This window comes from Crinia signifera, chromosome 3 (assembly GCF_055691185.1).
Source record: "Crinia signifera chromosome 3, ASM5569118v1, whole genome shotgun sequence".
Lineage (NCBI taxonomy): Eukaryota > Metazoa > Chordata > Amphibia > Anura > Myobatrachidae > Crinia > Crinia signifera.
In genome coordinates, this window is record NC_139219.1 from 153,251,506 (window position 1) to 153,275,355 (window position 23,850).

General features: G+C 44.2%; 1 protein-coding gene across 1 annotated transcript in view; it reads right to left on the reverse strand.

Annotated features, from left to right (window-relative positions):
- Positions 1–23,850, reverse strand: part of MOXD1 (monooxygenase DBH like 1) — a 100,487-nt gene that overhangs the window by 53,976 nt on the left and 22,661 nt on the right. The window contains exons 2-3 of the mRNA XM_083174685.1: positions 1,524–1,670; positions 1,281–1,448 (exon numbers count right to left, since the gene is read on the reverse strand). Of these exons, the coding sequence (XP_083030811.1) occupies positions 1,281–1,448; positions 1,524–1,670 (315 nt within the window). The remainder of the gene's footprint in view (positions 1–1,280; positions 1,449–1,523; positions 1,671–23,850) is intronic.

A 23,850-nucleotide genomic window follows, 5' to 3' on the forward strand; every position in this document is an offset into this window, starting at 1 on the left:
GCCTCTCGTGCGCACGCGTCCCCTTCTCACCATCGCCATGGCGCTGGCGGGGGATGGCGGCTGGCGACGCCAGCGCCATCCCCTGCCAAGATGGGACCTACCCCATCTGTACACAAATCCCTTTTTGTAATTTACTAGATTTTAGGCCTGTGGTGAAGGTCTTGTGTGTGAGGTGGGCTGCACTGGTGTAATATCAGCGCCATCTTTGAACCAAACCATTGAACCATGGACCGCGACTTCCGGCAAACGGCTGAGAACACAGACGGGATGTATCACTGCAACACTGCCCCTAGACTCTGGAAGCCTATTAAGAGCAACGGACCGCTCTACCACCACAGCTACCTTACATTACAGGAGCTGTTAACATTGGCATTCGAACATATGGTTTATTTTTATTTATTTTTATTTTATTTTTTACTTATTTCCTCTATTCTACTCCTACCACTTTTTGCTGTCCTACTGAATACTTTTGCCACTTTCTATCTGCTTTGTCTTTACCTAACCCTCCACTCTCCCTCCGACCCCTCACCCTTCCACATGTTCCAAGTGTTCTATCATATGTATATGAACCTTTAACTACCCGTTTAACATTTAAGGAGCAGCGCGGAACATATGGGGTGAGATTTAATAGGATGAGATATTCAGAAAGTGAGAGATTTGGTGAGAAATCTCCAGTTTTTTTAAAGTGGCAATCATTTACACTGCAATGATTTTGCAGTGTAAATGATTGCCGCTTTAAAAAAACTGGAGATTTCTCACCAAATCTCTCACTTTCTGAATATCTCATCCTATTAAATCTCACCCCTTATCTTCTTTCCCATAGCAACCAATCAGTTTATGTCTCTCATTTTCTAGACTGCAATAGAGAAATGATAGACAGACTCTTAAAGGTTGCTATGGGCAACATTACCTCTCTTACTTTTTAGAAGCTTACATGTATAAAGTCATAAATATGAAATCTATATATTACACATGTAAAACATTAATATGAAAACAGTCATAAAGTTGGTAATAGCATTTATTTTTGAAATTTAAAAGGGTTACCGTGATTTTAGTTGCTTGAAAATTGACCAATGTGGGACTCCCCAGTGAACACCCACTATTTCTGTAAGTATCTGCATTCCCTTTATACAGTTAGGGTAAAATGTGCATGTGTAACCCCATAATTATTAAAACAAATCAAATCAGGTTATATATATATATATATATATATATATATATATATATATATATATATATATATATTTATTGAAACCTATATTATCACATTTAAAACTTACGTCCAGAATTGTGAAATTGAAAGATGGAGTTTCCGCAGCGATAACATTTTTTTTCTTGGGATTTAGTAAGCGTAAGCTTTTCTGACCACGATTTGATCCATGGTAAGTTGGTCCAGTGCCATCAATGTCATTATCATGGTATGCCCAAATTACTCGAATTGTACTTTCCTGAAATGGCACAAAATATAAATGTAGATTTTATACCCGGCTATAGATTTAATATAACATATTAGTGTCACCTACCGTTATATTCTTATCATGCAAGTCACATGTGTGAAGAGGTCTGCTGAACTTAAGCGTAGTGTGTGTGCCGTTTTCTATTGCATATTCAAGTTCATAGTTCTGCTGGGGGTCTCTGTGGAGGGCTCTGTTCCCATCTGTAAAATAATCCTAGAAGAGAAATATAAAATAAGGAACCATGAATACACTGAGCAGGCAAAAAAATGTACACTTATGCTCCACGGTACACCAAGGGGGATGTGTTCCCATGGTGGCATCCCCCCGCTCTTCTCCTCATGCCCCCCGCCCAAGGTCTTGGTGAATAATCTATTCACCGTGGCCGCTTGCACACAGCGCATGCACAGAAATGCACATGCACAGCTCAAATACATTGCGCACTGGTGCGCATGGACCAGAATAAGTTCCCAAACTGAATATGACATTTGTAATGAAATGTAATGTTACTGTAGCTATACAATAAATAGAATGTGGGTTAGCTCAGAATGGCAAGAGTTAAGCACATAACATATCTGTGAGGTAATGGGACAATAAAAAAACCCTGCATAATATACTGTACTGCATTATCTGAATATAACTTAAAAATAAGCAGCCACCATTTGGTACTATAAAAATGTTTTACAGTATAAACAAAGTAACTTCATAAATTAGATAATGGCTCCTCAAACTATTTTGCTCTGGGACCCCATCAGACAATAAAAATAATTACAGGACACCAGCAAGTTACTGCAGAAGGTAATCGCATCACACATGTAGTCCATGATTACCTACTTTTGAAAACTAGATTCAGGGAGATAATGGTAGTAGAATTTTGCACAGTGCCCCGTTGAGGTGGCGTGTCATGCTCCACCCAAAGTGTGTCTCTAATTACATATATGGAGAGATTGTGAAAAGAGATTGTGAAAAGAGATTGTGAACGTGGCACCTAGATGCGTGAGTGTGTACTGCTACATCTGAGAGGAATATTTTAAAAAGACATATCTAAATGTAGATGTACCTCTCATTCCTTTGTATTCCTTTTTTCTCCAAAAATGTAAGCATGTAAACTGGGTTAGTTGAAATGAGGGAGATTGCTAGACTAATGAGGGAGAGAGGGAGATTGCTCTTATTTCAGAGAGTCTCTAGCACAGGGGTTCCTAAACGTTTTTGAATCACGGCGCCCTAGAGCATCAAAATATTTTCAAGGGACCCCTAGGCCAAATGCTTCTTAAATTCAGAAAAAAATTATTAAATGAAGTGCATTGTGTTTATATGTCACAGTTATCTGGTGAGGGAAAGGATTTGCTTCTGTTTGTCCACATATATTATGTTTGGCAGCCACAAGCACTGGTTTTGCCCGGTACATTGACCATAAATAATATGAATTGATCCTGGTCCACCAACCCAAGGCACCCCTGCAAGTGTCCTGAGGCACCCCATGGTTCCTAGGCACACAGTTTGGGAACCACTGCTCTAGCAGAATGCAGGAGGATAGCCAACTATGATGTAGTCAGCAGACAGCACATTCATGGCAGGAATGTGGAGGCACAAAATTATGTGGGTTTTAAATAACAGACAATTCAACAGATGTTTCAGACTCCTTCACTTACTGAGATTAGAAAAGTCATCAGCTTGATGGTCAGAAACACAGAGTCACAACCCCATGCTGAGAAGGAGAGGACCCACTTTGGGGTCAAGATCCATAGTTTGAGATCTGCTGCATTAGATTATAAAAAAATATAATTATGCAAAAAACAATAATTGTATTTGATTTTGGTGTACAGAAGGCAATGGCGGCTCTTACCTCTGTGGAGAAGGGGGCTGCTGCAATGCCGCCCCCTCCACTGCCGCTGCAGCTGGAAGCCACCACCAGTCCCAGCTGGTCTCAGCCGCTGCCTTCTGGTTCCTGCTGCTGGCCCTGACCCCCTTTGTGCGAGTAGCATACCACCCAACTTTGCCATTTATTGCGGCTTGTATTCCCGCATCCTTCCCAGGGCTGGCAGTGTCCAGAGGCAGATGGGGCAGTTCGGAGTCCCCTGCAGCCGTAGGGGCTGTGGGCATAGCCCCTCTTTGGGATGGTCACAAGTTGGGTGGTATGCAGTACCTTCTTCGGTACTGCGAATGCGCTGGCCCCCAGTCTCTATGGGCTGCTTCGATAGCTGTCCATAGCAGCAAACTCATGGTCCCAGGTCTGGAGCATGTGCAGTAGATAGCACCCGACAGAGTAGTTCAAGTCTTGCTCCATTCCAGCGCCCACAGCCACCGGCGCTGACATCACTATTAGGTGTTTTGATGGGCTGGTACTGTAACTAGTACATAATAATGTTGACAAAGTCTATTTACTTCAAGTTAAGCACAGTAGAAAAATAAACACATTAAATGTAAATGCAGACGAGAAAGATTAGGAGAGCAGGGGGAAAAGGCTGAAGTAACATAAGAGATAAGTAGTTGTAAATCAATATAGTTTGTTTTTATTTAACTAATTATATGCTCAAAAATCATGTAGTAGCTAATCCCTATTTCAAATAATTATAATAGGAATATAATAAGAGTGAAAGTTGTTACAACTTTATAAATTTTTTACAATCCAAGATTTATGGGTGCCTCAGAAATTCCCATTCAATTAACTTGCTCCCTATAGGGAGATTTCCTTCCGTCCAGAAACAGCTGTCTTAGCACTCTCGCTCTGAACGTCCAGGCCTTCATGTGAAGTTACTTTCAAGTTACTGCATGTTTCCTTTCATCTCCAAGATCTTAGAGAAAGTCATGGTGAAACAAATAATGTTACTTGTCATCCTAGTCTAAACTCCTGTTGCTCTTTTTTCCTAAACCAGCAAATATGATCTTCAAGGTTTTGTTCCCAAGGATACAAAGATGGCCATATAAAGATTTTCAAAATGAAGAATTTGGTTTGATGCTGTATGTTGGAAAGCACAGATAATAACACTGTAACCCTCAGAATGGCAGTTTTATTTTTAAAATATCCTCCTGACAAATCTGTTTGTAGAAAAAGTTGTAGATCCGTTACTAAGTTTAAACCAGGCATAGGCATAGGCGAAACTAGAAAGTAATTAGTGGTCCCAGTTCCAAATTTCAGAGTTTATAAAGATTTCCTAAAGAAATAAATTGATAGGGGTTACATGCTCCTTGACACAAGGGGTTACGTGCTTCTTGCCATAGTGGATTAAATGCTCGTTGCCACTGGCGATTACATGCTCCTTGTCCGGAGGGGGGTGTTGCAGCGCACACATTTACACTGCATACATCACACACTGGTAGGAGGAGATAGCTGGTGATGAGGATGATAGTGGTACTGTACACAGCGGGTCACAGGCTATTGATCATTTCGTCCTCATTGGTGCTGCTCTTTGGTGCTGCTGTTCCTGGGTGGTGGCGAGCAACAGGGAGGGCCAATGCAGTGTCAGCACCATGGTGTTGCAATGGCCGCATGTACCTCTGGGAGTGGACCAGTCCATATGACAGGCTTAAGGGGCAGTGGTGTAGCTAGGTGCCACGACGCCCGGAGCAAGGGCATGTTACGCACCCCCCCTCCCCCCCAATTTGTAGTAGGTGAGGCTCCTGCACAGTAAAAAGTGGGCACAGACCAACATTATACCACACACCGTAATGCCCATTGCACATTTTAGTGAACTTTGGGGTTTAAACGGGTTCAATGTGAATGGGTCTTAAATGGTATTAAAACGGTAATGTAGTGTACCAGTTAAAACTCAAAGTGTGAAAGGGTCTTTATGGCTCAGACCCGTTTTAAGTCCTGTTTACAAATAACGGGTCTTTACCCGTTTCTGCAGTGTGAAAGCAGTATCAATGTGCAAGAACTTGGATTTCCACTCTCTATATTCGCTTTGATGTGTCTATGGAGGCACCATTGCTTGCATCATGAAACCATGCACTAGCCCATCTGTCAGGTTCAGATTCTCCAGCTGAATATGGCCTCTACTGTCAGTGTTTCTGTGTCTCTGCATGCAGCCACTATCTGCGACAGGCCTGCACCATAACATGCCAGTAAGATGGACCATCTACGTGTGTACGCTAAGCCATCTCCTTGTTACCGCCCAGGAATTCTCAATACATTTTCATCACATTTCTGAGATTGTGCATCTCCCATGAGACTCAGTGATAACTATGACTATGTTTGTAAGGAATCTGAATGCTTGGGAATAAAAATAATCACACAGCTGCGTCTGATATTGAGTCCACCACTGCAAACAGCTCAGAATCAGGCCCTGTAATGTTTACAGTTTGTCAAGTTATCCAGTTACTGTATGTTATTTTATAATATTTGTCACAGGTTAAGGACAATCATCAGTTGTGAAATTAATCCCAGGCTGAGACCTCGCAGTAGCGCACGCAGGGGGGGTTTCTGAGTATCCATAAACCCCTCCAGGAGTCTAAGGACCCCAGCCTGAAAGCTGAGGGTCCCCTCTTTCCATTGGTATAAGAAATTTAAAAATCGGCCCTTGGGAACCGGAGATATCTGACTTCAAAGTAGTGGTCCCCATCCAAGCCTGTTATTTGCTTTTCCAAGGCAGATATTTCAGGTTCTGTCTGACTTAGAGTTTTTCTGAGGGTATATTCCAAAAGCTGGGACTCTTCCCCTTTGGGCGACACTAGTAACTTGTCTCTACTGTGCCCAGAACCAGAGATATCAGCCTTCCAGCAGCTGGTTACTGCTCCAGCTTCACACACCTGGTATGTAGTTTTATTTACTCATTGGCAGATTGCTCTGCCTCCTGAACTCTGATCCCCTAGTCCCCAATAGCATTTGGTAGGTGGGATTCTCTAGTTTTTAATTCCATTAAAATCTAAGAAATATATTTTTGGGAACTGGAGATATGTGCAGTTAAGCAAGCTGTCCTCCCACCAGAAAATAATGAATAATAAGCCCACTCCACTATACTGTATATATTTATTATTATTTATATACATTTAGTCTACCTGACGCGGCATTGCTCCGCCCCTCTGGAAACCCCCTTCTGAAAATCCTGCATTTGCCACTGCCTCGGATTCATCACTGTGCAGCAAGGTTGTGTCTGACACCACTTTCTGCTTTTGCATTTTCAATTAATGGATTTGCAAAGCTGCTTGTGTGTTGATTTGCAAATACATATACAGTACTGCTGATTTCAGCCCTGTGTCCAGAAACTATTACCTGTCTGGGTATCAGATTCCCTAATATAACCCAAAGAGGCTCAATATAGGCTTTAATGGATTTCATTGAAGCAAATACCCCACACCATCCTCAGGAACATGTAAATTGGTGGTATTTCAGGGGTAAGACCAGAGGTTAAAGTGAGGGGGAACCTTTAATGGTGAGGTGGAACATTTTAACCTCCACAATGGCCCTGCAGTAATTCTCACAGAAAAATACTCTAGTTTGCAGGGGAATGGCAAAAACCCTACAACTGGCCCTGTCTCTGCCTAATGGGGGGGAGGGAGGGGGATGTGGTATAGAATGAATTTTAATAAGTTAGTAAATACATGTTTTAGCCCAAGAAACACTATGGGGAGAATTTATAAATAATCCAAAATACAGCCGACCCGCGGGACGAATGAATATGACCGGCATTGGCCGTATTCCGGTGAAAATACAAATCGTGAATAGGGCACAGTACTTATCTATCGTATTCACCTGATTCGTATTTTCCGTTTTCAAAGGGACTGCTGGCAGCGATTGGCTGCAGGGCCGGCGCTACCCGCTCAGCAGTGGATGCAAAGCAGGGAGGCGCCAGGTAGGAGAGGCGCCCGAGTCTCTGCTCTGCAATCCCTGCTTATGACTTATGTGTGCTGTGTGGCTGACGGAACAGTTATTCTTTAGAAAAAAAAAGGGGGAAGAGCTACCCGAGGTGTGCGGGTGTAGCGTACATACAATGCGGCAGGGGTCAACAGTCACCGCCAGTGCCGTTTTTTACAGGCGGGACCCGGCATTCCATCCCGCAGCAGCAGTACATACATTGGCCCTGCCCCCTGTGCACACCTCTCTCCAGTCTCTGATCATACCTGGTCCTCAATGTCAGGCCGCCGGGGAAGTGGAGTCTCAGAAGGGGACGGGGCTACACAGCACTCACCAGAGCTGTCAGACAACCCTGGCCCCAGCAGCATGGAGAGAGGGGAGAAGAGGACGACAAAGGATTTTTTACTGTACATGCAGTGAGTGTACAGTATATATCCTACGTGTGATGTAAAGATGGAAGGGAGGAGGAGTGGTCACTGTATAGTCTGAATTCATGTATGTGTGTGACTATGGGGCAGATTTATGAAGCTTGGAGAAGAGATAAACTGGAGATAAAGCGGAGAAAAGGTAAAAGGAGATAAAGCACCAGCCAATCAGCTGTGTTTGAAAAAGACAGTTGGGAGTTGATTGGCTGGAACGTTATCTCCTTTTACCTTTTCTCCGCTTTATCTCCAGTTTATCTCTTCTCCAAGCTTAATAAATCTGCCCCTATGTATGTTTGTGTGTATCTGACTGTATGTATGTCTGACTGTATGAGTGTGAATAAGTGTCTGTATGTACAAAACATGTGTGTGTGTGCTTTTGTGTAACCATGTATTTATATTGTGTATTATGTGAATTATATATGTGAGGGGTGCTGCTTCTGTGGGCCATAATTACTGTAGGTGTGTGTCAGTAATGCCTTGCCCACTGTGCCGCCCGCTGCTGCCCTGCATGTGGTGCCATAGACATTTCAAATATTGTACCTGCCAACCAGCCTATCAGAGCTTGAGGACAGGCAACCGCAGTTAGCAGTTGGCTCCAGGACTGCTAGCTCTGATTGGCTTATGAGCTGGCACCATATTTGAAATGTCTGTCAGCCCTGTTTGAGCCGCTCAGCACTATAGAAGCAGAGGTGCTGAGCAGTACTGGGGTCACTGTGTAAGGGGCACTTTTGTGGGCACTGTGTACGGAGCACTACTGGGGACATTATGTGTAATAGGCACTACTGGTGATATTAGGTGTAAAAGCAGGTGTACTGGGGGGCATTATGTGTAGCATAATGTGTGGCATATTATGATATGGACATTAAGATGTGTTGCCTCAAGTGTAATGGACATAACAGTTTGCATTGTGGTGTGGCATAATGTTTAATGGGCATTATTGTGTGTCTAATCTTGTCACAGTGTGTCCAAGGGGCTCAAACTGGTGCAGTGTGTCAAAGTAGCTCTAGCTGGCCCAATATGTATAAGTGGCACTATGGTGTGGTGTAATGTGAATAACGGACAATATTGTGTGGTGTAATGTGAATTGGTACTATTATGGGGTCATGCCCCTTCCCCACAAAGCCACAGCCATTTTTGAGCGTGTCTCCAGGGCGCAAGGTCCCTGTTTTCAGTCTGAAGGAAGCACAGGGCAGCAAAATGACGAGTCTGAGCACTGCTGCTACTGGGCACATTATGTGTATAACAGGCACTACTACTCTGGACATTAGACGCCCAGTTTTTTCAGTGTGCACCTTCGGCAAGCGCTGTCTATTTGTAAAGTATGGGAGGGCGCAACATTATAGTTTGCAGGGGGGACGACGTACACCCTAGCACCGGCCTTGATTGGCTGAGACCTTCAGGAAACCAGACGCTATGGTTTCATTGGTAGTGCATCAGTCAGCTGACCTGTAGAAGCATGGTGGAGACCTTGGAGCAGAGCTGGTGAGAAGCCCCAAATGGAGGATGTCTATGCCAGATACCAGTGCAGGCACTTGTAGGTAAGCTAATGAGAACAGTAGCAGCAGACATAAGATGTCAAACCCCTGGCAGATTGCTGAGAAGACCCAACAGCATCCGTGCAGGTAAGCTATTGTGGTTTGTGATGGGTGTCTCCTGTTCCAAGTATGACACCAGATTGAAATCATCCCCCTTAAGAGTACCTGTTAGAATAGAATTACTTTAGGTATGAACAAATGCTAAACTGCTACAGTCATCAATACAATGCATTCTCATGAACATTTGCGTAGTCTACAAAATTGAATTATCCACTCTGTGTGGGCAACAGGTGCACTTTATTAAACTAGCAAAGGACGGTGTACACATTTAATAAACACTGGTGTTTCAGTTCAATCCAGCCTCATCAGCACCACTCAGCATTTATCCAGGACAACAGCCAAGACTTAGAACATTGAGCCAGGCTGGAAAAAATCTTTAATAATAAATGTTGTTTCTGGAAAGTATAACTACAAATTCTGATTTATCTCTTCCTGTGTTGTTATTGTTATTAAAATGAATTGTGTTTGTTTCCCAGTAAAAAAACATTGTTCTATCCAGTGGATGTTTCTAATATTTGACCATTATATGACAACTCCATTTTACTTTGCTTTGCACAGCTCAAACAAACGTATTCTCTTCCCTCTGCATTTTTCTACTGCTACCTGCAGCTTAGGAACACTCTGCAGTCTCAGTTCCCAAATCCACCATCTATATTGGCTAACTCCCCTTTAAAAAAATGTCCCATTATCCCTAGGCCTGCATGAGTCCCTCTCACTCATATTATTATTTGTTGTCCTTCTATCCCATTAATAATCTTAGGACCTCTTGGGAAAAAGACTTACTGAAGGTCCTATTGATGATGATTGGGAAGCAGCATTACAGTCTTTGGTATCAATACAAGTGTAACGAATCCAACTATTTATTCTTCACAGAGTGTATCACATGCCTGTAAAGTTATGTAAGTTTGGGGGCTGTAAAGATTTATGTCCCAAATGTAATACAGAAGTGGGCTCCTTTTGGGATTTGTTGTGGGGATGTTTCCTAGTAGCCCATGTCAAGTATTTTGGGTGTTTACCTGCTTTGTGAATTCCTACTCTGCCTTCCTCTGCTCCATGCTGCTGACCAGCTCTGTGTTAAGCTGTGTACACACGCTTCGATTTTTCCCTGTTTTCGATTTTGCTTATAGAAGCAAAAGCAAAATCAAATCCACATCGAATGGTTTTTAGGACACTTTCGATCTGCATTCGATTCGATGCACGCTCCCGTTTTCTATCGAAAATCGAAAAGGAAAATAGATTGTGCAGCCAAGGAAATATCAAATTCGATCCAGTAAATCGAATGTTTACAATGTACCATGAATGCAAATCTAATTTGATATTGAAATCGATGTCTAATGCAAAAGTACAGATCTTGTTAAATTGAATGGGAAAATCTAATGTCAAATCTAATAGAAAATCAAATCTAACATCGAATCTAAAGCAAAACGAAGTGTGTGTACATAGCTTAAGTGTGAACACTGTAGGTTGATTGCAGCACCTAGGTGAGACCTTGCACAGTCTCCTTGATTAGGTAACCTGTGAGGTATTAGCCCAGTGTCTGACAGCTGAGCTCATTAGCTCCTTATAAAAGGCACTTTCTGGCAGGCATTCCCTGCCAGGTAAAGGCTCACAACCTGCTCCAGTGGTGCTTCTGCTTACATTCTCCAGACTTCCAATGATTGTGTGACAAGCCAGAAGAGAGAGGACCCCAGCATTGTTTGGCAGCATAAGGGCAGGAGGGCCTGTGCCTCACAGCAGTAACAGGAACAGCAGGGAGCCAGCAGAGTGTTGCAGCACATGGAGTAGTGACTGACAGGAGTAAGCAACTGGAGCTGGCAACAGAGCCTCAGGTACCCTGACACTGCCCCACTCACACTTGCCACCCACCATTACCCCAGGAACTGTCATGCTATGCCCGCACTGACAAGCCCTTGCCCCTGTTTCAATTAGGGCCTGTACTTCCCAAGTCCTAGTCCTGTGATCACAGCCTGAAGGCTGACTGGGCCAATTATTGGAAACCTTTTATTTGAGTCACACGCAGTATTGGACACCCTTTGCCTTGGATTACAAATTCTGCATTACAGTAGTTGCTACTTCAATTACGGTGCACCTAGGCCTAACAGGTACCTTGTGCTATTGTAGAACTGCGCAGTTCAGGGACTTATTCTTTGGTATCTGGACACTTACTGTTATTAACACAAGGTATAATCTGTGGCATATTACTGTCATTTATTTAAATGTGATTGCAAGTCTTTTGATTGATGGTTAGAATTATTTGCAATGTGGTCCTAGTGCATAGTGATATTGGTGATGCAGTATACCGTGCGAATTGCGGCCTGCAGAGGTTACAGATGGCACCATTGCGCACGGTATCCTCTTCATAGGACATTATTATTGTTTGTCTTTTATTGCATTCATTGTTGGAAACAGTATATTGCACTTATTATTGCAGTGTATTGTGTGAGGTGTGGCCTACAAATGCCACAGTGACCCCATTGCGCACAATATCATACAGGAGAATTGTCTTTATATGTATCTTTTTGCCAATTATTGCATTCCAGTGTCATAGTTATTGAATTGTTTAACCCCTTTCATAGCGGTGATTTTTGATCCCTCCTGCCGTAAATTAAATTATTTTGATCACCGTCCTCATGTGTGGCGACCATTCTGTGTGGTTGTTTTGGGGTATTACCATCCCAGGGTGCCTTTGTCCCTCCGCCCTCTGAATTGCAGGCGAGTGAAGCAGGCAGGTCGCAGCCAAGCTGTACCAAAAGGAAAACAGAAACATCAGGTAACGATCACACACCTGTACCCAGTCTGACATCATCACACTTGGCGTCACGAACAGGATCGGACAACATGTCGGAACCCCAAACTCCAGCCAGGTCAGGCCGAAGACTGCTACCAACACCACCCAGAGGAAATAATGCACCCATGGCGATGGCGGCACCGATCACAATGCCATACTATTTTGGTGCAGCATGGATGCCTACGTACTCGGGAAACACACGTACTCAAGGTACAAGTACTTTCAAAAAATTCCGGGACAGGATGAAATCAACTTTTGAATTGTACAATCTGAGTGGGAAACAGAGAATAGAGATCCTGATGGCACAGCTAAAAGGTTCTGCCCTGAGAGAAGTCAAGTCGTGGTCCGAGGATGAAAAATCGACGGTAGACAAAATATTCGGGAAACTTGCGAAGATCTTCGACTCAAAGACTATATCGGCAGTGAAATGTAGACTGTACTCTAGGAAACAGAAACCGGGTGAAACGCTGCGCGACTTTGCGCTGGGCCTGCACGAGGCCATGAAGGCTGTACAGGCACTAGACCCTCGAGAGATACAACAAGCCGACAAAATCCTCATAGGACTCTTTGTAGAAGGTGCACGGGAAGAAAGTATCCGCGCCCAACTCCGAATGTTGGAGCGGCAGGAAAGAGGCTGCACGTTCACCGAGCTCAAAGAGTCAGCTCTGCAAATACTGGAACGGGACCTGAATGTCGACGCTGAGGACGTGGAAGAGGAAGATGTGGAGGGCCACTATGAAGTCGGACACCAGGGGGCTAGTGGAAAGAGAGAAGCGGTTCTCCAAGAATCACAAACCCCAGCAGGCCCAGATCCATTGGCTGCCATCAACAGTAAGCTCACTGAGCTGGCCTTAGGCCTCGCCCAAATGGGGCAAAGGCTGGAACAGAGTGAAGCCAGACACAATGAATGGCGTCCACGAAGAGATAGAGGAGGCCGACCTTGGTGAAGTGTGGCTAGAGGAATAGGAAGAAGCTCAACCGATCAATTCAACGAAGAGGTCAGGCCGATATGCCGAAGATGCCGACAGAGCAGACATATCGAAAGAAATTGTCATCAGGACATTTTAAACGAGGAGGACCGACCCTCGGAAAGAAACCCGCCACTAAGTCCGCGAGAACTCATGCAAAATCAGACCACAGCGAGAATACCACCTGACACTGAGGATCAGCGAGTCAGAGCAAGAAAGTTGACCGGACAGGTATTGTGGTTCAGTGTAGCATGTGGCTATGGCTTCATAAGGGCAGACAATAGGAGAACCATATATGTGCACTATACTGGCATCCAGAAGACCCCTAGGAACAAATACTTCCGAAGCCTAGGAAACGGAGAATGGGTTGAATTTGAACTGACCAATGGAAAAAGAGGCATCAAGGCGACTAATGTAACAGGCCCCGGTGGTGCTGCAGTGAGAGGCAGCACATACGTGACAAACCGCAGTGAAAGTCGACGCTTCGCGCAACACTGCAACGATCCATACAGGCACCAGCTGCATGGTCAACACAGCCAGAGAGAAAGAGGACTACAGGATGTTCATGGCGAAATTGACCGACCTAGCACCAATCCTCCCCAGCGTGATCCGACGCCACGACCACCGGAACCCAAAGTCTCAATACAAAAGGAACGGCTAGAAACAAGCGAGAGACCAGACATACGGGGTAAGAGTGAGGCAGTGCAACAGTGCCATGAAAATGCAATTAAACCACAGTATCCTCCAGAGCACATTAGGCCACCGTCTCAACCTAATGTCCCTGCAGAAACCCCAAGGGAAGCAAAGAAGGCCAAGGCCCAGCCTAAAGAAGAGAGGCCTGGAACCGAACACGAGTACACCCCAAGAATGGGAGATACAGGTGACCAGGCAGATGCTAGTACCACTGAACGGAGGAGATGCCCTTAAGTTGTGGCCCACATGCCGGTGACAAAGAAAATAGAACCATTGGAACCCAAAAGCCCAGAGGCAGCTATGCCACCGCCCAAAGCAGAGGCCACTACGGAATTCACAAACACAGCTGAAAAGTCTGAGACCCGTCCCAGAGAAGAAAAACCTAGTGATGACCAGGAGTGTAGGGCGATTACAGGAGAAGAATTCCTGTGCTTGATACAACAGGCCATCAACAGGTCCAGAAAAAGTGGAAAAGAGGAATCGCGTGCTCCATGCCGACCGCATGCAGTGATTTAAGGTGCAGTCAAAGAACATGAGAGAAGACTTGCCTGAGGCGGAGGGGCAGGGAATCCGTGGGGGACATGCCTCTGCACAACCCAGGCCCCATGGTTGACAGGCTTTTACCAGGCTTAGGTAACCCGCCCTGAATGTAAATGTGTTAATGTGTTAATGTTATGCCAAAATGTAAAGATGTTTCACAGATTAAAGGTAATGTGACCTTTTAATGTTTTGTTTCTAAATAAGAGACTGTACCAGTACTGCTGTGTGCAGTGAGAGGAGGCAGGAAGGAGAGAGAGGGAGAGCCCCTGCTGTGTAATGAGTAAGCAGGAGGACTGAGCTAAGCTGAGAGAGAGATCCCAAGCGGAGCAGCATGTGGGGATTGTTCTGCGGTGACCAGCGTCTGCAGGGAGAAGGTGCCCAGACTGACAGTAGGGACCAGAGAGAGAGGACCCCAGCATTGTTTGGCAGCATAAGGGCAGGAGGGCCTGTGCCTCACAGCAGTAACAGGAACAGCAGGGAGCCAGCAGAGTGTTGCAGCACATGGAGTAGTGACTGACAGGAGTAAGCAACTGGAGCTGGCAACAGAGCCTCAGGTACCCTGACACTGCCCCACTCACACTTGCCACCCACCATTACCCCAGGAACTGTCATGCTATGCCCGCACTGACAAGCCCTTGCCCCTGTTTCAATTAGGGCCTGTACTTCCCAAGTCCTAGTCCTGTGATCACAGCCTGAAGGCTGACTGGGCCAATTATTGGAAACCTTTTATTTGAGTCACACGCAGTATTGGACACCCTTTGCCTTGGATTACAAATTCTGCATTACAGTAGTTGCTACTTCAATTACGGTGCACCTAGGCCTAACAGGTACCTTGTGCTATTGTAGAACTGCGCAGTTCAGGGACTTATTCTTTCGTATCTGGACACTTACTGTTATTAACACAAGGTATAATCTGTGGCATATTACTGTCATTTATTTAAATGTGATTGCAAGTCTTTTGATTGATGGTTAGAATTATTTGCAATGTGGTCCTAGTGCATAGTGATATTGGTGATGCAGTATACCGTGCGAATTGCGGCCTGCAGAGGTTACAGATGGCACCATTGCGCACGGTATCCTCTTCATAGGACATTATTATTGTTTGTCTTTTATTGCATTCATTGTTGGAAACAGTATATTGCACTTATTATTGCAGTGTATTGTTTGAGGTGTGGCCTACAAATGCCACAGTGACCCCATTGCGCACAATATCATACAGGAGAATTGTCTTTATATGTATCTTTTTGCCAATTATTGCATTCCAGTGTCATAGTTATTGAATTGTTTAACCCCTTTCATAGCGGTGATTTTTGATCCCTCCTGCCGTAAATTAAATTATTTTGATCACCGTCCTCATGTGTGGCGACCATTCTGTGTGGTTGTTTTGGGGTATTACCATCCCAGGGTGCCTTTGTCCCTCCGCCCTCTGAATTGCAGGCGAGTGAAGCAGGCAGGTCGCAGCCAAGCTGTACCAAAAGGAAAACAGAAACATCAGGTAACGATCACACACCTGTACCCAGTCTGACATCATCACACTTGACCTTGACTTTCCAGTGATTACTCTCCTGCTTTATCCTTCTGTTCTGCTGCTAGTGTTTTTCCTGTGTATGACCCAGCTTCACCTTCTTCTCTTGCCTGCTTCCTGGGCAGGGCCGGTGCAAGCCCTGTCAGTCCGCCGCCCGCCTCACCCGCTCCGACCCCCCTCCCACCTCACCCGTTCCGACACCCCCCCCTCACCCTTGCCGACGGATTGGATTGCTGCTGTCCAGCGGGGGGGGGAGGGCAGCGGGCACCGGGCGCTGACTACTGTGCTCCAGGGGGGGAAGCAGCAGGTTGCTGCTGTTCAGCACGAGGGGAGGGCAGTGGGCACCGGGAGCTAAGTACCGCGCTCAAGGGGGGGAAGCAGCAGGTTGCTGCTGTTCAGCACGGGGGGAGGGCAGCGGGCGCCGGGAGCTAACTACAGCGCTCCAGGGAAGGAAGCAGCAGGATGCTGCTGTTCAGCATGGGGGGAGGGCAGCACCGGGCACTGACTGCGGGTAGGCTCCAGTCAGGGGTGGGGACGGGGGTTGTTGTACTCACCTGCTTCATTGAATTGGCTGGGTGTCCCGTACTGCTGCAGCTTCTCAGCTTTCTTCTGACTTCCTGGTCTCCTCGGCGGCTCACTACCGCCCTCCAGTGGCCGGCGCCCTAGGCAAATGCCTAAAGCTGCCTAGTGGTGGCACCGGCCCTGTTCCTGGGTACTGCATCCGTGACATCCTGTGTACAACCTCAGCTTGTTCTGTGACCATTCTCATACGTGCTCCCTGTGTACTGCTTCCTGTGAACCCCCAGTGTATGACCTGGCTAGTCTGACCATGAACATTCCAGAGCTTACCCTACCTTACTCCCAGTGTTTACCAGCACCATGTGGGAAACCTGACCAGGGGACCATAACCGGCATACCATGTGCAGCGGAGCTCACATCCCACTTGGAGGGGTTAATGGCCAAAACCACTGGTACGATTAGACTCCTCAGCCCTGAGTCAGGTCAAGCCAATTCCCAGTCTGGTATTTACTATTCTGAGGCCGAGACCGTAACAGCCCAGTTCTGGGACAGTGCACAGGTGGCCATTCCAATGTGGGGATTGTCAGGTAATGATATCCATTTAATCATATATAATCTCTAGAAAAAGTTTTTCACCTTTGGTCGATGGGCATAAGTGTAAACATTTACAATTATACTACCCATTCTTGTGGTGCTACAATAGTAATAGAAATTGAGTACCATGGGAGTTATTTAGAGGAGATCCCTTTTGTATAAATTCACAATCCTATCGATTATCAAATGATTGCGCATGTGTACGGATTATAGTGCACAAGGCTAAATAGCAAAAATATCTAAATTCAATCCCTTTGCTATTTCATTGACAGGAAGTCACTATTTGAGGGTGGTGACCTGCCATTTTCTGGGATTGTCATAAAAATGGCAGCCATGGCCAGGCGTTTTATGGAAGGGTCTGTGGGGGAGATTCTCTGAGCTAAAAATGCGGTAAAAACCATGTTATCTGGGTTTTTACAGCATTTTGGGATGCTGTAAGCATCCCTCGCCGGGTTACCGCGGCGGGGGGCATCGCCAGAAAAATCTGGCGATGCCCCATAGAAGCCAATGGGCTTCTACCGCAACCCTCCGCCGTCCCGCGCCGACCCCCCGTCGCCCCGCACGGACCCCCACCGCCCCGCATCGCCCCCTCACCTGTGTCCGGGCAGCACAGCGCAGCAATCTATACCTCCTCACTTGGGAAACCGATCAACTCTTTTGGATTTCAATATCACCTGTACGCTGATGATACTCAAATCTATCTATCCTCCCCAGAATATAGATTGTAAGCTTGCGAGCAGGGCCCTCCTACCTCCATGTCGGTTTGTATCTACCCAGTTTGTTTAATCACTGTTGTTTCCAATTGTAAAGTGCAACGGAATATGCTGCGCTATATAAGAAACTGTAAATAAATAATAAATAAAACACTGCCTTTATAATTTATGCTAAAAACTAAAGGCCTATTTAGTAAGTGGGACATCAATGGATTCTTTTACCATTCAGTGACTTTACCGGGACCCGCTAAAAATGCAGGTCATTTGATATATAGCAAAAATGACCTGCAAGTTCAGCAGACATCAATCATTATTAATGACGCGCGGGTGCACACATCATTAACACTATTGAGCGTTCACACTAGCAGATATTGTGAAAGATATCACTCAGAAGCACCTTTCTGAGTGATATCTTTTACAATATCCACTATTGTGTATGAGGCTTTACTATAACTCTGACTTTAAAGTTTATAAGCATTTATGGAGAATCCTGCATAAGAATGCATTGTTTTCATTTTAGTTAAATTCCAATTTCCTGACTTATAACATGATTAGAGAAATAGGGACAGATATATTAAGCCTTGGAGGGATAAAGTGTAGAGAGATAATGTACCAGCCAATCCACTCCTAAATGCCATGTTACAGGCTGTGTTTAAAAAAGACAGGAGCTTATTTTTTCTATCTGTGTAATTTATCGTGTTTGTGTAAGGGGAGAAGTTACAGTATAGCCGCGTACACACGGGGCAACTGCTGCCTCCTTGCTGAGCAACGTGCTAAGCTCAGATGAGCGATCATGTTAAGTGGGGTTTTGCTTATTGCTTATAAGCAAACCCACGTGATCTTGCAGGAAAGACAGTACAAGCACTCTCTTTCCCTGTGGGCCATAGCGATGCGCAGGACTGTGTTTTGCCATCGATGCAAGGTATACACACAGAGCGATCAATGCTCCATTTCTAAGCGATCTTGTCAGACAGCTTTGAAATGGAGTTGAAATCGCCCCTTGTGTATGCCATACTTGCCTACTTTTGAAAACTAATGTCAGGGAGAATATAGTTGGCAGTAGATTTTGCACTGCCTCCCATTAAGGGGCTGTGTCATGCTCCACCCAAAGAGCATGGCTAGTTCCATATATGGGCATATATGTGCTTAAATGCTTGTTGCAAGATATTTCTAGATAACATTGATAACTATATACTTTGGACAATGTAGCAAGTATTGATAATAACAGTGCTGATGGCAATATTGGATTAATTGTTTGCAATTATTTGCTGCGATATTTAGTTTCTTCTCTCTTAGCACAACATATGTGATAATAAATGTGATGCCTATGTCATAAATTCATAAAGTGCATATCACATCTGATTGTCTAGATCTCTGATTTATTTTTTTCCACCAAATAGGTAACAGCTGCATAAATTGGGTTAGGAGAAGTCGGGGAGATTTCTAGATCCTTCAGGGAGACAGGGAGATTGCTTCAATTTCAGGGAGTCTCCTGCAGAATGCAGGAGAGTAGACAACTATGGTGTACCCCCTTAACATTCAGAGACCTACTGTACTTGCACAACAGAGAAAGTTATTATTACTGTGGAGTCCAGGGCCGGTGTCACCACTAGGGAGCCTTAGACATTTGCCTAGGGCGCCGGCCACTGGAGGGCAGCAGTTTGCCACTGCATCACACCCCCCCCCCGGGGAGCGTCGCGGCGACCCACGCCGCATCACCCGACAAGCCCCCCTGGAGCGTCACAGCTCGCCACATCACTTCACCCGGCAAGCCCCCCCAGTGAGCTTTGCGGCACCAGCGCTGCATCACAAGGCACTACCCCCCCCCATGTGGAGCAACACAGGTGAGTGCGTGCCGGGCCGACCCTCCTGTGGAGTGGGTCAGCGATTCACTGCCTAGCACCAGCCCTGATCGAGTCATGTTACTCTGTGGGGGGTATTCAATGTGCCGCCGCTATTCCTGACATGGAAAATAGCGGTGGCTCCCTATTCACTGCTGTCATTAGCAAACGGGCCTGACTTTAGAAGCTGTTGGGCCCGTTCTGTCGATAACGGCCGTGGATTGTCACGATCCGGGCCGCAGATCGCCAATCCGAGACCGTTTTCGTGGCCACATCCCTTTTGCACTGATTGGCAGGCGGGACATTGAATCCCGTCTGTTGTTCAGCTGTCGGGCTGACCGCAAACAGGCCAGGATCACAGTTGTCGGCAGGGATCAACAGCCGTGATCCTAGATTGAATACCCCCATGTATCTGTTATCACCAGGCTGCAGGAAGGCTTTTATTCTCCTACCCCATTTATGATCTTTGATATGATATTCTTATTTATTTGATTTGAATAGCTCTCAATAGGAAGAAGAATTTACTGTTGTTCAATATAATTTACTGTTTAATAGATAAAAGAATCCATTGATGTCCACTTACTAAGTAGGCCTTTAGTCTTTTGTCTTTAAGACTACCTTTATCTATCTTCTGTCTTCTTATTACTGATCCATCAAGCAATACTTTCCATTGTTCTCACCATATGCATTTCAAATAATCCTCAGCAAGTTTTTCTAGTGAAGGTTGGCAAGCAATGCATATTATTATTATTACTACTGTATTATCATCATCCTTTATTTGGAGCCAAAAAGAAACGGCAGCACACAATTGCAGCGTACATAAATGAATAAGCAAAACAGTGATTTACAGATGAATACAGAAGAGGACATTGTTTATAAATTAGGCATTCGGGGGTAATGTAACAGGTGAGAGAATCAGGAAGTGAGAGATTCTGTAAGCGTTCTACCGTTTTCTTTTTTAAAACAGCAATTTACACGGCATAAACAAATTGGTTTTGGTAAATGGAGAACTCTCGCAAAATCCCTCGCTTACTGATTCTTATTACATTCCCCACAAATGCTCTGATTTATAAACAATATGGGTGTATGTACTCAGGGCTGGAATTAACCCCACTTCCTTGATTGAAATGCCTGGTGGGCACATTACATTTACAGATCTCATTTATATTTATGTGTTGTTGTTGGTTTTTTTGAGGTTCATTATTTTAAAATGTATTAACATAATTCTAGTTTTATCTTATAATATTACTCTTACTGTTGTGGATTAGTGCCTCAAACAGGAGAGCACCTTTTTTCCTGCTCTTTAAATTATTTACTTATTTTTACACTCTGAGTGCTGATGCCGTATCTGCCGGTAGACTAAGTATGTAACTTATACTTAGCCTACTCTCTTAGCCTCCTGGGAAGGTGGGCAAGTCTCCTGCATGCCCCACATGAAAAAAACTAACTGCATTAAGACCATGTTCCTTTGTAATGATGGTATATAAAGTGCTAACATCAGCACTAGATAAAACATCTGTTTCTACCCAGAGATGGTAGAGGTTATGCTGAGTCACTGTTATAGGGGGCAAAAATTAAGCTTGCCCAGGTGGATCGCAGTGCTTTATTAGAAGAAAAGCCCTGTAGGAATACAGATGAAAGGTTTAAAGGGGCCTTTATATCCCAATTTAATAATTTTCATTAAATAGAAAATATTTTCCATAAAAATTGGAGGATACTTAAGAAAGATCCGGTGTTGGGTGACTTATTATCGGAAAAAAACACTTTTTATATACCGGAAAACTGTCATTAAAGGACCACTTGATTAGGAGCACTGTTGAACAAGTACTAGACACAGTGAACGTACAAATGGCTTTCACTGTTGTGGTTCTTGTCTAGCCTGTAAAACTGTAAAATCCAAAGATAGAAAATTAACAACATTCACTGTATCTAAAAAGGTGTATAAGATAAAAGACTTTATAACTTCCCACACTAAGAATGTGGTATACCGTTTAGAGTGTTCTTGTGGCCTTTTTTAATGTAGGAAGAACATGTCATCAGCTTAAAGTGCGTATATCAGATCAAATTTATAATATTCGTAAAGGCTTAGTTACCCATACGTTATCTTCTTATTTTAAGTCTCATCGTAATTGTAAAGAAGGCTTTCTTAAATTTTTGGGGGATTCAAGTTGGGGACCCTGGTACCCAGGGGACTAAATGCTGAGTTTGAATTAAAACACTTTCTCTTTTGATTTTTTCTGTCTTTCTAAATTATTTTAAATATTGTGTACATGCTGGCCGGTATATCTGTACTCCTTATATAAAACAATTTATTATTAATGCTATCCGTTAGCTTATTAGTTGTTAAATAAGGAGTTTAATTATAATGGAGATCCATTAATTAATATATATTTAGATAGGGATTCAGTATGTACTAGTTGCCGGCATGTCTTTTTATTATTTGTATTTTATCTATGTACATGGATTTTATCTTTTTGATTTTTAGAATGATTCATATACATCAATCATCGTTTTTATGGACCTGTTTAATATCCCCGCTATCTCGAACGCACAGCCATCTTTTTCCACTGTAAAAACTCGCTGTGGAACGCATGATGAAATGTTTTCCTGTAGGCTGGAACGCAATAACATCTTGCCTCTGCCGGCGGGAGCATGCGCAATGACTGTTAAACGCCGTCATAAGGAAATACTCACTGTGGAACGCATGATGACAAGGTTCCTGTAGGCTGGAACGCATGTGCATCACCATTTTTTATCCACCAGCAGGAATTTGGGCAATGACGGCTAAACGCCGGTCTTCATCTAATTGGAAACAGCTGTATGAAGGGGATATACATGTATATAAACTTTGAGCAGGAGAGCCATAGTCACGCTTCAGAGGAAGGATCAACTAGGATCCAAAATGCATTAAGCGTGGCTCCGCTCTGCACTATTTACCAACTGTTACCGCTGACACCCCATTGATCCAGGAGGTCCCATTTGCTGTATCCGGAACTGCAGTGACTCATTCCATCCCTGGAGACTGGACGTGTGAGCGGTTTTTGCCTGGGTTATTTGTATTTATACAGTCTTTCTTGTCTTTTCTTCTGAGTGCATTTATAAAATTCATCCATTTGGTTTTTAAATGATTTGCACTATTGTATATTTCCTTGGTCTCCCTTGAATGGTGAGTCTGTTTTTCAGATCGTGACCTCAAGGATATTATTTAAAAATTCTTTCATGGAATTTCCTCTCAATAAAAAGGACAGTACATAACTCTCACCTTACTTTGTGGAGAAAGTATTTTTTTTTTTCCTCGGTGAGATTCTGGATTCTCACCCCTCCTGTTCTCCAGAAGCAGTAAAAAATTGTTTCATTACTACAGGGATGAAGGTCATCACAATTCTTTATTATAATCGCACTCTGAAGTAGGAAAATGGGATTTGGGAGTATGGTTCAGGTCATCACATTAGGCAGCTCCAACAGACCTAGATCTGCAAAGCCGAAACACTGCTAACTCACCACTTGCTATCTTAGTTGAGGCTGCTGATGCTGGTTGCGGATCCCTATATTCCCTCCCAACTCTCTGCTGGCAGCTCCTAACAGAGTTGGCTCTGCCATTGATAGAGTATGGCACAGCTGTTGCACTGTAAATAATTGATACTTTTCAGCAGACATTAACAAAAGCAGACATTGTGTGCTCTGTGTTGCACAGAAGTCCTGACCCTAGAGTAGACGTCTTGCAGGACTACTTTCTAGAGAAAAAAAATCTACGAAGTGACAGGATAATGACAGAAAAAGGAGTAAGCTCTGACTCTTCATGCTTTTGTCCCCTCAGGAAACTCACCAAATTTTTGGTGATGAAAAATGGAAAGCTGAGCTGAATAGCTTTATCATACCAGTGTGTAGGTAAGCAAATTGTGCGGCTATTACAGGCTTTGCTGGAGAAATCTGATATTTCTCCTCTGTAATTCCTTCTCTGAATTAACTGAAGTAGTCAAAAGCCCTGTTATTACAAGCGATGAGTAATAAAAGGCTTTACACAGCCTTATAAAGTACTATTTATGAACTGCTACTAATTTACACAGCTACATAGAGTCTATTTTAACTGTTTAAACCATATATATATTACATACATATACACCTCACACACACACAGCGGCTTGTAAAAGGTAGTCAACCCTCTAAAGCAGGGGTGGCCGGACTTTTGTAACCCAGGATCTATTTTTGTACATTTACTTACCGATGTTCTACCAGCCTTTCCCCATGTGCAAAAAATATTCCCTTCCCAGTGCAATACGCCCCTTACACATTATGCCACACAGAATAGGTCAAAATTTACATTAGGACAAAGGTTTTGAGCCAAAATTCACACTAGGACACAGGTTATGAGCCAAAATTCTTTAAATAGTGGCTCCTGCG